At 38.6% G+C, this 15,450-nt stretch overlaps 1 protein-coding gene across 3 annotated transcripts in view; it reads left to right on the forward strand.

Annotated features, from left to right (window-relative positions):
- Positions 1-15,450, forward strand: part of MAPK9 (mitogen-activated protein kinase 9) — a 55,350-nt gene that overhangs the window by 11,351 nt on the left and 28,549 nt on the right. For all 3 annotated transcript variants that reach the window (XM_010830673.1, XM_010830672.1, XM_010830671.1), the window contains exons 3-5: positions 3,647-3,776; positions 8,460-8,518; positions 11,440-11,578. In XM_010830673.1, coding sequence (XP_010828975.1) covers positions 3,647-3,776; positions 8,460-8,518; positions 11,440-11,578 — 328 coding nt within the window. The remainder of the gene's footprint in view (positions 1-3,646; positions 3,777-8,459; positions 8,519-11,439; positions 11,579-15,450) is intronic.

Genomic DNA, 15,450 nt, shown 5'->3' on the forward strand with positions numbered 1-15,450 from the left:
AGCCCAACTCTCACATCCATACATGACCACAGGAAAAACCATAGCCTTGACTAGATGGACCTTTGTTAGCAAAGTAATGTCTCTGCTTTTAAATTTGTTATCTAGTTTGGTCATAACTTTCCTTCCAAGGAGTAAGCGTCTTTTAATTTCATGGCTGCAGTCACCATCTGCAGTGATTTGGGGGCCCCCCAAAATAAAGTCTGACACTGTTTCCATTGTTTCCCCATCTATTTGTCATGAAGTGATGGGACCGGATGCCATGATCTTAGTTTCCTGAATGTTGAGCCTTAAGCCAACTTTTTCACTTTCCTCTTTGACTTTCATCAAGAGGCTCTTTAGTTCTTCACCTTCTGCCGTAAGGGTGGTGTCATCTGCATATCTGAGGTTATTGATATTTCTCCCTGCAATCTGATTGCAGCTTGTGCTTACTCTGCATATAAGTTAAATAAGCAGGGTGACAATATACAGCCTTGACGTCCTCCTTTTCCTATTTGGAACCAGTCTGTTGTTCCATGTCCAGTTCTAACTGTTGCTTTATCTACTAAAATAAAACATGCAGCCCCACTCTTAGCTATCTACTTATTAAAAATCCATGCATAGGGTACCCAGAACCATGTACAAGATTGTTTATGACCATTCTTTCTTTTTTGTAATTGCTTTGTAAACTGAAAACAACCAATATATCTATAAAAATTATGTCATATAATCATAATGAAGGAATGTTAGAGCAATGACACAGAATGAGCTATAGCTTCATACAAGAATGGATGTATCTCACAAACACCATGTTGAGTGAAGGAAGTCAGACACAGTTTCAAAAACCAGGCAAAAATAAATGATGCAGGGTCTTAAAGATGCATGTTTAGCAGGTAAAAGCAAGGAAGTGATTCTCATAAAAGGCAGAAGTAGTTACCGTCTTTGGAGGGCAGTGGGAATAGTGATTAGTAGGAGACGTGACTAGGGGATTTTGGGGGTGTTGACAAAGCATGAGTCTCTGTGATAAATCATAGAGATAAGGAACAAAAAGGGAAGCAAAAGAATGAATACCAGACAGGCACAAGCCTTCTGTGCATAACCAACAGCACTCAATTTTGGCAATCCTGAGAGAAAATTGATTTAAAACTTAGAAGATAAACTATCAATCAAGGGTAAAGGAAGAGTAAGATAATTTATCTTCCATGCACTTTTTTCCTGAAGAAATTCCCTTAGGATATATTCCAACCAGAAAGAGACTGTAAGAATGTATAACAAGTAACAGTGGAGGCCAGTGAAAAGAAATCCCAGGCTGATAGCTGCACATCAGGCGTTGAAACTTCAAGAAAAATGTCTTCCCCTCCAAATGGAATAGGTTCCAAACAATAGATAATTTGAGAAGGTAGGAAGTACTAGTGACAGGCTCTGGTGAGATATATTTGTCTTCTCTTAATAAGAAAAAAAAAAAAAGTTGATTAGAAACTTGTAGTAGAAAAGCTAGAAAAAGTCATGATTTAAGAAGGAAATAAATTTAAAGTAACATGAGGTTTGAGAACTGGTAGAATGTAGGAAGAGAATCCATTTAACCTTAATATTGGAAACAGTCTTGTTCTTTTGAGTGACAGAAAATCATGTGATCTCTGGAAATGAAATGTAATCCTTACTCTGTAAGTAGTAATGTTTACGTGTGCATACATACATACACTTCATATCTTGATTTTCAACTTTTAGACACATCCTACAGAAGAAACACAGAAGACCTAATTATAGAGACTGAAAGATGTGTTATCAAACTTGACCATTTAAGACAAATTTGGAGGGAAAGAGAGCTGGAAGTAAAAGAAGATGAAGTGTAATATTCTCATTTTACATACTGGGCAGCAAGAAATTCCTTTAAAAGTTGATGAAACAAGCTTAGGCGTGTTATTTAAAGTTACAATGGTGACCAAGGAAAAAATTAAAAATAACATGAGAACAAAAAGCTATGAGGCGTCCTTGGGGGTTTCAGATAAGTGACTAAATCCTCAGTTTTCATAATGGGGAGTAAATAGATAATTTCTAAAGTTGATAAATGAGGAAAGAGTGATAAAAGTATATTTTTGGAGTTGAGACGTGACTACAAGAAGTAAAGCCAGGAATAATTTAAGATAGCTCCTCCTGGAGTTGAAGCTAGGAGTGGGGAACGTGTGTCTGCTCAGGTAATTCAGAATTAGTTCATTTGTCTCATTGGACAAAAAATTCTTTGTCCAAAAAAAGATTTGTCTGTTTTTAAATTCTTAAGACTGAGATATATATGTGCTTCCCAGGTGGCTCACTGGTAAAGAATCTGCCTGCAATACAGAAGACTTGGGTTCACTCCCTGGGTCAAGAAGATCCCCTAGAGAAGGAAATGGCAACCCACTCCAGTTTTCTTGCCTGGGAAATCCCATGGGCAGGGGAGCCTGGTGGGCTACAGTCCATGGGGTCACAAAGAGTTGGACACAACTCAGCAACTAAAACAGCAATTTTATGTATACACACACACACGTATAAGTGTACAAATCACACACATATATTAATGATTTGTTTCACAGATTTAATTTTAACATTTTGTAATTCATATGAATATTATATTTGCATATGGGCATGTGATTTTACATCTGTATACCTGTACACATAATGTGAACTGAGTTAAAGAAAAAACAATTTCAAAGTAACTTGACAGCTTTCCATTTTAAAAAGTTAAAATTGAATTGAGTTTCTTGGCAAACAGATTATTCACAGAAGTGAATAAGTGTAAACAGTGTGGTAAACTGAATAGAATAAATAGAAACAGTGTTTTAAATGGTGCTTAGGTTCTCGGATGGTCTTTAGCAGCTTTGAACCGCCAATGAAGAGCCAGAAGGTAACAGTAACAGCAACTGATGCTAGTGCTAGCTTGAAACTAGTACACAAAGTATTCAATTTTTCCTGTGTATTTTTTCTAGGAAAATGGATCGTAAATTTCAGCTGGGAGCTTGATATGCTAGAAACAGACCCCCTAGAAGATTTTATTTCTTACCATAGTATTAATAATATGAAGAGGTATTTCTAGTAGAATTTTGTATATATAGCAATTGCTTATGTTAGGGATTTTGTATCTTGGGGATTTACCTTGAGTTGAGATTTTGGCTTCTGCTTTCTTTTTAGATTCTTTCATCTAGGAAAAAAACACAATCAATCAAAAATTAGATTTATAATATTACATTCTTCTCAGGAGCTCAAACCATTTTCTCCACTGTGATATTCCAAAATATACTTATGTTTTATTTTGTGATACCAGTGAGTTTTTTCAACTTATTGACATACTTAAACTGAAGATTTTGTTTCCTGACCAAACGTATGTGCTCTATAGTAAATTACCTGGTTCTGAAGATAGTAATCTCAACTAACATAATGAGATGTCAGTGTGCAAAGAATTGCTGAATCCCATCCTAGCTGCAGCTGCCAGGTCAGTCCCACTGAAAGGAGTCAGTTCCTCCTGTACTGTTAGCCAGCTCACTTTGCTCTTCATGTGCATAAGTACCCCGAATGAAAGCAAGCAGATGTTTCCTTATTTGTTACTCAGTTAGATAACATATTGAATGTACATTCTGCATTGCTGTATTTTCCAGAATTATCCTAATGGGTTGCTTATTATATTTCTTAATTATAGTGCTGCTTTTGATACAGTTCTTGGGATAAATGTTGCAGTCAAGAAACTAAGCCGTCCTTTTCAGAATCAGACTCATGCAAAGAGAGCATATCGTGAACTTGTCCTCTTAAAATGTGTCAATCATAAAAATGTAAGTAATGTCTGTGTTTCCACTGTATACTTTAATGTCAATAATATGTGATAATCTTCCAGGTCTTTGAAGATACAATGAGTTTAGACCTAGAGTAAGCTAGTGATAAAAGTACTATTTAAATGTTTATATTTTATTGATAAAATTGTTAATCAACATTGGGGATATTGAATCAACAAAAGGCATCATGGTCCATAGGAATTTAGGTCACTCATTAGGAATGGGAATGTTCTTGTTACCATTTGGTTTTCCCTATTTCAGTGTGATAAAATGGCAAGAGTATTGACCTGACAAATTGAAAAATAGTTAAATACTTTTTAGGAAAACAGTGTTCTATAAGTAGCTTTTACATATTCATATTTATGGAAATAATTGTTATTAGATGATGCTTTATTCAAGGTAGTTCTACTTGGCACAGAAATCAAAGCCTTGTACATTGTAAGGAAAAAAAGTATATCTCTAGAAAATGAGGTACTCAGTCACGTTTCATGTTCTTTAGCTGATCCCTGAATATTATGTGGAACATGATTTTGATAGCCTTGCTATGTTAGAAGATTATAAGATGGTAAGCCTAGGAGGGGCTTTGGAGACCCCCTTCCATCTGACTTCTCTTTGTTGCAAAGTTGAGGGGATAAGTATCTTAAGATTACACTCAGCTCCATATGGCTCCTTTTGTTGTGACATTTCTGCTGGATTTTTCTGGTGTAGGGACAAAAAACTAAGATAATTTCAATCTTTTGAGTCTGTGATTTGAATTTGTTTTTAGTTTCTCCAATGCATGTTTTATTTGTTGTTCATTTGCTAAGTCATGTCCAGCTCTTTGCGACCTCATGGACTGCAGCACTCCAAGCTCCCCTGTCCTCCACTATCTCCCAAAGTTTGCTCAGATTCATGTCCATTGAGTCAGTGGTGCTGTCTGTCCATCTCTTCCTCTGCTTCTCCTTTTGCCTTCAGTCTTTCCCGGCATCAGGATCTTTTCCAATAAGTCAGCTCTTTGCATCAGGTGGCCAAAGTATTGGAGTTTCAGCATCAGTACTTCCAAGAAATATTCAGAGTTGATCTCCGTTAGGATTGACTGTCTCATCTCCTTGCAGTCCAAGGGGCTCTCAGGAATCTTCTCCAGCACAACAATGTGAAAGCATCAGTTCTTTGATGATAAGCCTTCTTTATAGTTGAACTCTCACATCTGTACATAACTACTGGAAAAACCATAGCTTTGACTTTATGGACCTTTGCTAACAAAGTGATGTCTCTGCTTTTTAATATGCAGGTTTTTGTGTCTAGGTTTGTCACAGCTTTCCTTCCAGGTAGCAAGCATCTTTTAATTTCATGGCTGCAGTCACCGTCTGTGGTGATTTTGGAGCCCAAGAAAAGAAAATCTGTCACTGATTCCATTTTTTCCCTATCTATTTGCCATGAAGTGATGGGACCAGATACCATGATCTTAGGGGTTTTTTTTTTAATGTTGAGTTGCATACCAGCTTTTTCACTCTCCTCTTTGACCTTCATTAAAAGGTTCTTTAGTTCCTCTTTACTTTCTGCTATTAGAGTGATATCATGGCATATCTGAAGTTCTTGATATTTCTCCCAGCAATCTTTATTCTAGCTTGTGATTCATCCAGCTCAGCATTTCACATGATGTTCTCTGCATATAAGCTAAATAAGCAGGGTGACAATATACATCCTTGTTATACTCCTTTCTCAATTTGGAACCAGTCTGTTGTTCCATGTCCAGTTCTGTTGCTTCTTGACCTGCATACAGGTTTCTCAGGAGACAGGCAAGGTGGTCTGGTATTCCTCTCTCTTTAAGAATTTTCCACAGTTTGTTGTGATCCACACAGTCAAAGGCTTTCACGTAGTCAATGAAGAAGTAGATGTTTTTCTGGAACTCCTTTGCTTTCTCCATTATCCATCAATCATGGCAATTTGATCTCTGGTTCCTCTTTGAAACCCAGCTTGTACATCTGGAAGTTCTCAGTTCATGTACTGCTGAAGCCTAGCTTGAAGGATTTTGAACATAACCTTGCTAGCATGTGAAATGAGCATAATTGTACAGTAGTTTGAACATTCTTTGGCATTGTCCTTTTTTGGGATTGGAATGAAAACTGACCTTTTAGAGTCCTGTGGTCATTGCTAAGTTTTCCATATTTGCTGCCATAATGAGTGCAGCTCTTTAACAGCATCATCTTTTAGGATTTGAAATAACTCAGCTGGAATTCTATCACTTCCACTAGCTTTGGTTGTAGTAGCTTCCTAAGGCCCACTTGACTTTATACTCCAGGATGTCCGGTGTCTGGTTCTGTGTATTCTTGCCATCTCTTCTGTTTCTGTTAGATCCTCACCATTTCTGTCCTTTATCATGCCCATCCTTGCATGAAATGTTCCCTCAATATCTCCAGTTTTCTTAAAAAGACCTCTAGTCTTTCCCATTCTATTGTTTTCCTCTATTTCTTTGCATTGTTCACTTAAGAAGGCCTTCTTATCTCTCCTTACTATTCTCTGGAACTCTGTATTCATTTGGGTATATCATAAAAACAAAAGTAAAAAAAATTTTCTTAAAAAAAATATGGTGGAATGTTGCTAGATCTCATGTACATTAATGAATATAGATATAAACCATTTTTAAATAGCTACATAGTACAAATGCACAGTAATTCATTTAATCAATTGCTTATTATCAATTAAAATAAATTTATATTTTAAAAAATTAAAAAAATAAAACATAAAAAAACACAAATATTTAGATTGTGTCTAATTTTTTACTACTATAAGCAGTGCTGCAGTGAACATCCTTATACAGGTGAATTCTTTGGCCAAGATTCTGGGTCAAAAAGTATGCACATTTCTGATTTTAATATATACTGACAAATTGACCTCAAGGAATACTATCAGTTTTACACTTTCATTGAGTATCTGAGTATGGCTTTTATTTCAGAATACTCCAGAACTACATATTGTTGATTTTTTTTGTTTTACCTTACCAAACTGATAGATGACAAATGATACCTTATTTTTATTTGTGAGGTTGATTTTCTTTCCATATCTCTACCAGCCTTTTATTTTTATTTCTTGAGAGTTTGTTTTCCATGGCCTTTGTCCATTTTTCTCTAGGACTGTTGGTTTCTTTCAATGCAGGAGATGCAAGAGACTCAAGGGGGGAAAAAAAAACTGGATTCACACGTCAATCTTTACACCAAGATAAACTTAAAATGAAACAAAAACTTAAATCTAAGTCATGAAATCATGAAACATTAAAATATTTATAAACATATCCCTTGCCAATGCAGGAGATGCAAGAGACACAAGTTTAATCCCTGAGTTGGGAAGATCCCCTCAAGTAGGAAATGGCAACCCATTACAGTATTCTTGCCTAGGAAATCCTATGGACAGAGGAGCCTGGTGGGCTACAGTCCATGGGGTCGCAAAGAATCAGACATGACTGAGTGACTGAGCACACTTGTCTTATGCATTTAGAGAAGATCTTTGTATATTAAAGCTATCAATCCTCATATCTTTTCCATTTGACCTAATTTGGGTTGTTTTTCAGAGAAGGCAATGGCAACCCACTCCAGTACTCTTGCTTGGAAAATCCCATGGACGGAGGAGCCTAGTAGGCTGCAGTCCGTGGGATTGTGAAGAGTCGGACACGACTGAGCGACTTGACTTTCACTTTTCACTTCCATGCACTGAAGTAGGAAATGACAACCCACTTCAGTGTTCTTACCTGGAGAATCCCAGAGACGGCGGAGCCTGGTGGGCTGCCATCTCTGGGATCGCACAGTCTCTGGGATCACACAGAGTCGGACACGACTGAAGTGACTTAGCAGCAGCAGCAGCAGGTTGTTTTTGCCATAGATTTTTGTCGTTGAATGTAATCAAGTCTTGTAGATTTCTTGTCATTCTTAGAACAGACTTTTCTACACCAGAGTTGTATGAATGTTTATCCATATTTTAATGTTTCATGGTTTCATGCCTTAGATTTAAGTTTTTGTTCCATTTTAAGTTTATCTTGGTATAAAGGTTAAAGTATGAATTCAGTTTTCTTTTTGCCCCTTGGCTATCCAGCCACTCCAATCTTCAGTCTTTTATACTAAATAATTCAACTTTCCCTCAGTCATTTGAAATGATTGAGGATGTGTTTTTAATGCTCAAGTAGCAGAATTCATTGTTTAACATTGGAGTACCAGGACCAAAGCCTGCGATGGGGTCAGTTTTTGAACCCTCTTTAGGTAAATACATAATACTGTGAGGCATTTCATCTTTATTGTACCAAAATATAAGCTTAGCCCTCATATTTCAAAACTTTCTTGAAATTTGCACATTGTATTTAAGTTTTCAGAGTTAACATATTGCTTTATTTAGTGTTTTTCTACTTATAATTGATACTTTTTTATGTTCAAAGCTGGAAAGCATTATGTGTCAAAATTCTGTAATAATAAGTTACCAGGGACACATAAAAGTGATTTGATTAAAAGTGCATCTTATTTCCAAGGCGAGAATCCTAATCATTTAATTTTGAAATGCTGTATGATAGAATATTCTGGTAAAAGCAGTAACAATAATAAAATTTCAAAGCTCTGCTGTGATTTTTTTCCTAGTTTTTAATACATTTTAATGTTAAACTTAATTTTTATAGTCAAGTAGACTTGTTTGACATACTGAGGTTTAATTTTCTCTTTTCAGATAATTAGTTTGTTAAATGTGTTTACACCACAAAAAACTCTAGAAGAATTTCAAGATGTGTAAGTATAATTTTTATTCAGTAATACACTGTGCGTGAAAGACTGAGAATTTAAGAGAACATGACTGCTTTTTTTAACTTAGGAAATGCAGACAACATAATACATTTTAAAATGATATCTTAGCCACTTTTCACTATGAAATAGAAATAGTAAGGAAAACAAATAATAATATTTGTGCCTATGGACTTCTCAGGTGGCTCTAGTCATAAAGAATCCGCCCACCAATGTAGGAGACGTAAGAGATCCTGGTTCGATCCCTGAGTGGGGAAGACGCCCTGGAGAAGGGCATGGCAACCCAGTCCAGTATTCTTGCTTGGAGAATCCCTCGGACAGAGGAGCCAGGCAGGCTACAGTCCACAGGGTTGCAAAGAGTCAGACACTACTGAAGCAACTTAGCATGCACGTGCTTATCCCTAGACAGTTATCATTTTTACAACAGATAAAGGATGACTGAAAGTGGATTCCTTGGAGAAGACAGTGCCATTAATGCTGCTGATTTGCTTTACTGAAATATAAAGTGTTTTTCTCTAGTCCCCTAAAATCCAGGATTGTAGGGTTTAGGGATTTATGGTTGTTATATGAAATGGGTAAGTGACTAAATATTGTATGTTTTCCAAAATCTGAAATAGAATTGTTTTACTAACAATGAAATGAAATATTAATTTATTATTTAGATATAATGCACAACTTTATCTTAAATTTATTGGTTTATTCATTCAACAAATATTTGACTGCTAGAAATTCCCTGGCAGTCCAGCGGTTAGGATGCCATGCTTTCAGTTGCACAGCCAAAAGGAAAATTTGATTGCCAGCTGTGTGCTAAGCACTCTCTTGAACTTGACATACTTAGTGACCAAAACAGGCAAAAATTCCTTTCATTATTTAAGAATTGTGGATGATCATATTTCCTCCTAGAGCTTGAAGGAAAACCAGGGAAGATAATCAACATAACAAATAGGGAAATTATGTCATTCATTAGAATGTGGCAAATGTGGAAGAAACGAAGCTGAGTGAGGGATCAGAAGTGCTGGGGTTTAGGAGTCAGGCTGCAGTTTTAAGTAGGATAGTTAGGGAAGGACCTCATGGAATTGGTGACATTTGAAGAAGCCTTGAAGGAAATGAGGGGGTTAGTCCTACAGATATTTTGAGAAAGGTAGTATCAAGATAGAAGGAATGGGCTTCCCTGGTGACTCAGTGCTAAAGAATCTACCTGCCAGTGCAGGAAGCAGGGGTTCAGTCCCTGATCCAGGAAGATCCCTCATGCCACAGAGCAACTAAGCCCGTGTGCCACAACTGCTGAGCCGGCTCTCTAACACTGGGGAGCCACAGCTACTGAGCCCAAGTGCTGCAGCTACTGAAGCCCACAAGTCATAGAAGCCGTGTTCCACAAGAGGAGAAGCCATTGCAGTGAAAAGCCCACGTGCTGTAGCAAGAGAGTGCCTGCTGCTTGCCGCAACTGGGGAAAACCTGTGCATCAGTGAAGATCCAGCACAGCCAAAATTAAAATAAATACAGTTATATTTTTAAAAGATAGAAGGAACAAGCAGCATAAAGGAGCAGACATGGGAGTGTGCCTGGTGTGTGCTCTTGAAGAGCAAGAGCCTGTTTGGCTGGATCGAAGGAAGCAGAGGAAAGTAGAAGAGATCGGCTCAAAGAAGTGGCAGGGCCGACACTGCTGGGCCTCTCGGCCGTTGTAAGGACTTCCCTTCACAAGTAAGACTTTCAGTAGAAGACTGAGTGTATCTAACTTACATTTTAAAACAATAACTTGGTTTCTGGACTGTGAATCCACTGTATGGGGTGGAACACAGAAGACCAGTCAGGAGGCTACTGCAGTAGTTCAGGTGAGAGATTATTGTGGCTACATTTAGACCAAAGGGGTGATAGTGATGGTAAAGGCATGAGATTGGATGTCAACACTGTTTTGAAGATAGAACCCCAGTGTTTGCTCTTAGAGAGGCTTTGAGAGAGGCTTTGTGTGGTTTGAGAGAAGGAGTTGCTGAGAACAGCATTTGGAATTTTGGCTCAGGTGCTCACCAGAAGGATAAAAGTTCTCTCAACTGAGATGAGGAAAGCTACAGGAAGAACAGATTTGGGGGTGGCGTAGAATCAGGAGCTCGGTTTCAGACAGGGAGTCTATTGGGCACCCAAACTGATCTGTGAAGCAGTCATTTAGATAAGTGAGCCTGGAGTTCAGGTGGGATGTCTGGGTTGAATGTATTAATTTGAGAGTTGACAGTCTATAGATGGTATTTAAAGCCTTGAGATCAGAAACCAGAGAAGATCGTCGTGACTATGAGTACAGTAGAGAAAAGAAGGCCAGGAACAGGTGCTGGCCTGTTCTTCTTACTCCAACAGTAAGAAGCCAGTGGTAAGAGAAAGTCATGGTCAGCCAGGATTGTAGGACTAGCCACTGGGTTTAGCAACACGGAGGTGTCAGGAGCCTTGAGGACAGTTTCAGCGAAGTGGTGGGGGCAAAAGCCTAATTAAAGTGAGATTAAGGAAAAATGGGAGAAAAAAATTGAAGATGATGAGTGTAGATACCTCTTTGGGGAGTTTTGCTTGCAGGAAGACCAAAAATACAGGATCGTAGCTGGTAGGGGAGGTAAGGTCAAAAGTTTTCTTAAGATGCAAGCAGTAACGGCATGGTTTCTGTATTGGTAAGAATGACCCAGTAGCAAAAAATTTTAAATATAGGAGACTTTGCATGTTTGAGATTCTATTTACTATGATATAAAAATTGCTTCTTTTCAAGATAGCTTATAAATCAAGATACCTAATGAAAGCAAATTATCTTTTTACTTTAGCCAGTACAGTGACTAGGTATGAAGTTATTTCTTTTTTATAAAGATTCTGATTTGATACCATGAAGGAATTTGGATAATTTTCATGTGTACATGGCTGATCATTTATTTCCTCAGGTATTTGGTTATGGAATTAATGGATGCTAACTTATGTCAGGTTATTCACATGGAGCTGGACCATGAAAGAATGTCCTACCTTCTTTACCAGATGCTCTGTGGTATTAAACATCTACATTCAGCTGGTATAATTCATAGAGTAAGTAGTGATACTGTGTTGGTTTTTTTCCTTTTAATCAAAATCATTTTGTTATTGTAATCTTCAGATACAAAAAAACATTTTTAAAAAATTTGTCAATGTTGAAAATCCAAATAAACTTTGGGATCATGTTACTTTCTCAAAGACTGTTGAGATTAGAAGACATTTGTGGAATGCCTGGTTTGCCTGGGCCCATCTGAGCCACCCTGGGTGCAGATATGAGCCAGCTGCCCAGACTCATATACAGAAAAATGCTTCTTTTTTTTTTTTAAGTTTTTATTTGGAAATAATTTAAAACTTAGAGAAAAATTGTAAGAATAGGACAAAGAACTTCCAAATACTATTTACCCAGATATCCCTAGTGTTAACAGTTTTGTCATACTTGAAATCTTATTTTTAGTGCAAAGAATTTGAATTTGGGGTGGGGGAAAGTTAAAGGCCAAGTAGTATATGATACAGTTGCTCTAGAAGTTTTATATGAGTTATTGCCCAAGTATTCATTTCTTACACTGTAAAATTCTACCACTCCAGCATCCCAACCATACCAGTAGGAACTCTTGGAAAGGCTCCAGGCAAACCTCTTGGCTAGGCCAAGGCTGGAATTTGAATGGTGGTGTTGCCTGTCAGGGAGTACATATTTAAAAACCAGAGAGATGTTCTCTAAGCTGGTTTTATGAGCTTTCGTTATTTTTTGATCTGTACCGCTGTGTAAACAGATCATGATAAAGTTTTTGTTTGTTTCTTTGTTGTTTCTTGTTTTTTTTTTAGCAACTGAAGTGTTGAGTGAGGCTAGAGGCAGAGATAATAATAGTTTTATTGAAAGCATTCTTAGCATTCCTTAAATAATTACTATATTGATTTTGTTGACTGTCTTTTGATACTATGTTTCAATAACAACAAAAAGTTGTATTTTCTGTGAACTAAAGTCTGTGGGGGGAAGAAGTGAGATAAGAACAATGAAACCTTTTCATACAAAAAAGAACAGAGAGATTTTTGATGGTATAGTAGTAGTAATTCTTTTGAATCTGTTGAGTGGTTCCATCACAGCCACTGAACAGAAGCCTAACACAGTAGCAGAGCCCACAGTTCAGAGAGGGCCAAACCCTTGCCCCTTGTGAACATGAGGCCTGAGGCCTGAGTGAGGTCTGCCACCTGAGACCAGCCCTGGCCCTCCCACTGACTACTGGGGGCCTGCTGCAAAGACTCCTGGCCAGTCTTCAGCCTTTGCTGCTGCCATGTGGTCAGTTAAAATAATATAAATTCAGTTGATGAATTTGCTTTAAAAATAGTGACACTAGTCATTTTAATTAAAAATGAAGATTTCCTAGCATACCATTCTATTTCTTCTCCTGAAACATTCACAGACCTTTATACAAATTAAGGCAGTCTTAATTTCTCTTAAATACATATTGTATTAAAGTCTTGCCTGAGAATAAGTTCTCAGATAATTAGGCTTCATTATTGTTAAGCTTTATTAATTTTGCACAAGCAAACCGTTTGTCTTGCTTGTGTCTCCCGCCTTGGGCCCAGACATACATGGGGAAGCAGTGTCCTCTCGTTTCAGGGGTGCCTTGTAAGAGCTGTAGCATACATGTGCCTGTGTTAGGTGATGTTTGGTCCTTGCAGTGTAGGCCCACACCTGCAGACCAGAAAGTCGCATAGGGTCAAGGAAGTTTTTGGTTTGCCCAGCATGATTTCGCCAACCACGTCTCCATCCTATTCATCTCCCCACTGGCTCTCCCTCCCCTTGTTTTACGCCATCCTGCTCACACGTCAGTAGGACTGCAGACTTGGTGTTTGCTTGAAACCACCACATGCACATTGTGGGGAAGGTGGATAAGGCCCCTGTTTGCACACCCGCCCCTCCTCCAGGTCCCGAGAGGTGAACAACCACAGTTACCCTTTAGTGTGTTAATGGTTTCCTGTGAACTTTTCCTGTCCTTTTTCTCTGTATACAATACCATAGATGGAGAAGGAAGTGGCAACCCACTCCAGTATTCTTGCCCGGAGAATCCCGTGGACAGAGGGGCCTGGTGGGCTGCTGTCCGTTGGGTCACACAGAGTTGGACACGACTGAAGCGACTTAGCATGCATGCATGCATGCATTGGAGAAGGAAATGGCAACTCACTCCAGTATTCTTCCCTGGAGAATCCTATGGACAGAAGAGCCTGGTGGGCTGCCGTCTATGGGGTCACACAGAGTCAGGCACGACTGAAACAACTTAGCAGCAGCAGCAGCAGCATATAGACAAAATGTGTTCCACTGGAGAAGGGAATGGCAAACCACTTCAGTATTCTTGCCTTGAGAACCCCATGAACAGTATGAAAAGGCAAAAAGATAGGACACTGAAAGATGAACTCCCCAGGTCGCTGTGCGTGTGTGTTAGTTCCTTAGTCATGTCCGACTCTTTGCAACCCCATAGACTGCAGCCCACCAGGCCTCTCCATCCATGGGATTCTCCAGGCAAGAACACTGGAGTGGGTTGCCATTTTCTTCTCCAAAAGGAACTATAGAAAGAAAGTGAAGTCACTCAGTAGTGTCCGACTCTTTGTGACCCCACGGACTGCAGCCCACCAGGCTCCTACATCCGTGGAATTTTCCAGGCAAGAGTACTGGAGTGGGTTGCCATTTCCTTCTCTGCCCCAGGTCAGTAGGTGCCCAATATGCTACCAGAGATCAGTGGAGAAATAACTCCAGAAAGAATGAAGAGATGGAGCCAAAGCAAAAACAACACCCAGTTGTGGGTGTGACTGGTGATAGAAGCAAGGTCCAATACTGTAAAGAGCAATATTGCGTAGGAACCTGGAATGTTAGGTCCATGAATCAAGGCAAACTGGAAGTGGTCACACAGGAGATGGCAAGAGTGAACATCGACATTTTAGGAATCAGCGAATTAAAATGGACTGGAATGGGTGAAATTAACTCAGATGACCATTATATTTACTACTATGGGCAAGAATCCCTTAGAAGAAATGGAGTAGCCATCATAGCCAACAAAAGAGTCCGAAATGCAGTACTTGGATGCAGTCTCAAAAACAACAGAATGATCTGTTCATTTCCAAGGCAAACCATTCAGTGTCACAGTAATCCAAGTCTATAACCCCGACCAGTAACGCTGAAGAAGCTGAAGTTGAATGGTTCTATGAAGACCTACAAGACCTTCTAGAAATAACATCCAAAAAAGATGTCCTTTTCATTATAGGGGACTGGAATGCAAAAGTAGGAAGTCAAGAAACACCTGGAATAACAGGCAAATTTGGCCCTGGAGTGCAAAACGAAGCAAGGCAAAGGCTAACAGAGTGTTGTCAAGAGAACACACTGGTCATAGAAAACACCCTCTTCCAACAACACAAGAGAAGACTCTACACATGGACATCACCAGATGGTCAACACCGAACTCAAATTGATTATATTCTCTGCAGCCAAAGATGAAGAAGCTCTATACAGCCAGCAAAAACAAGACTGGGAGCTGATTGTGGCTCAGATCATGAATTACTTATTGCCAAATTCAGACTGAAATTGAAGAAAGTAAGGAAAATCACTAAACCATTCAGGTATGACCTAAATCAAATCCCTAACGATTATACAGTGAAAGTGAGAAATAGATTTAAGGGACTAGATCTGATAGAGTGCCTGATGAACTATGGATGGAGGTTCATGACATTTAACAGGAGACAGGGAGCAAGACCATCCCCAAGAAAAAGAAATGCAAAAAAGCAAAATGGCTGTCTGAGGAGGCCTTACAAATAGCTGTAAAAAGAAGAGGAGCAAAAAGCAAAGGAGAAAAGGAAAGATATAAGCATATGAATACAGAGTTCCAAAGAATAGCAAGGAGAGATAAGAAAGCCTTCCTCAGTGATCAATGCAAAGA

The sequence above is a fragment of the Bison bison genome, unplaced genomic scaffold (genome assembly GCF_000754665.1).
Source record: "Bison bison bison isolate TAMUID 2011002044 unplaced genomic scaffold, Bison_UMD1.0 scf7180017864519, whole genome shotgun sequence".
In the NCBI taxonomy this organism is placed as follows: domain Eukaryota; kingdom Metazoa; phylum Chordata; class Mammalia; order Artiodactyla; family Bovidae; genus Bison; species Bison bison.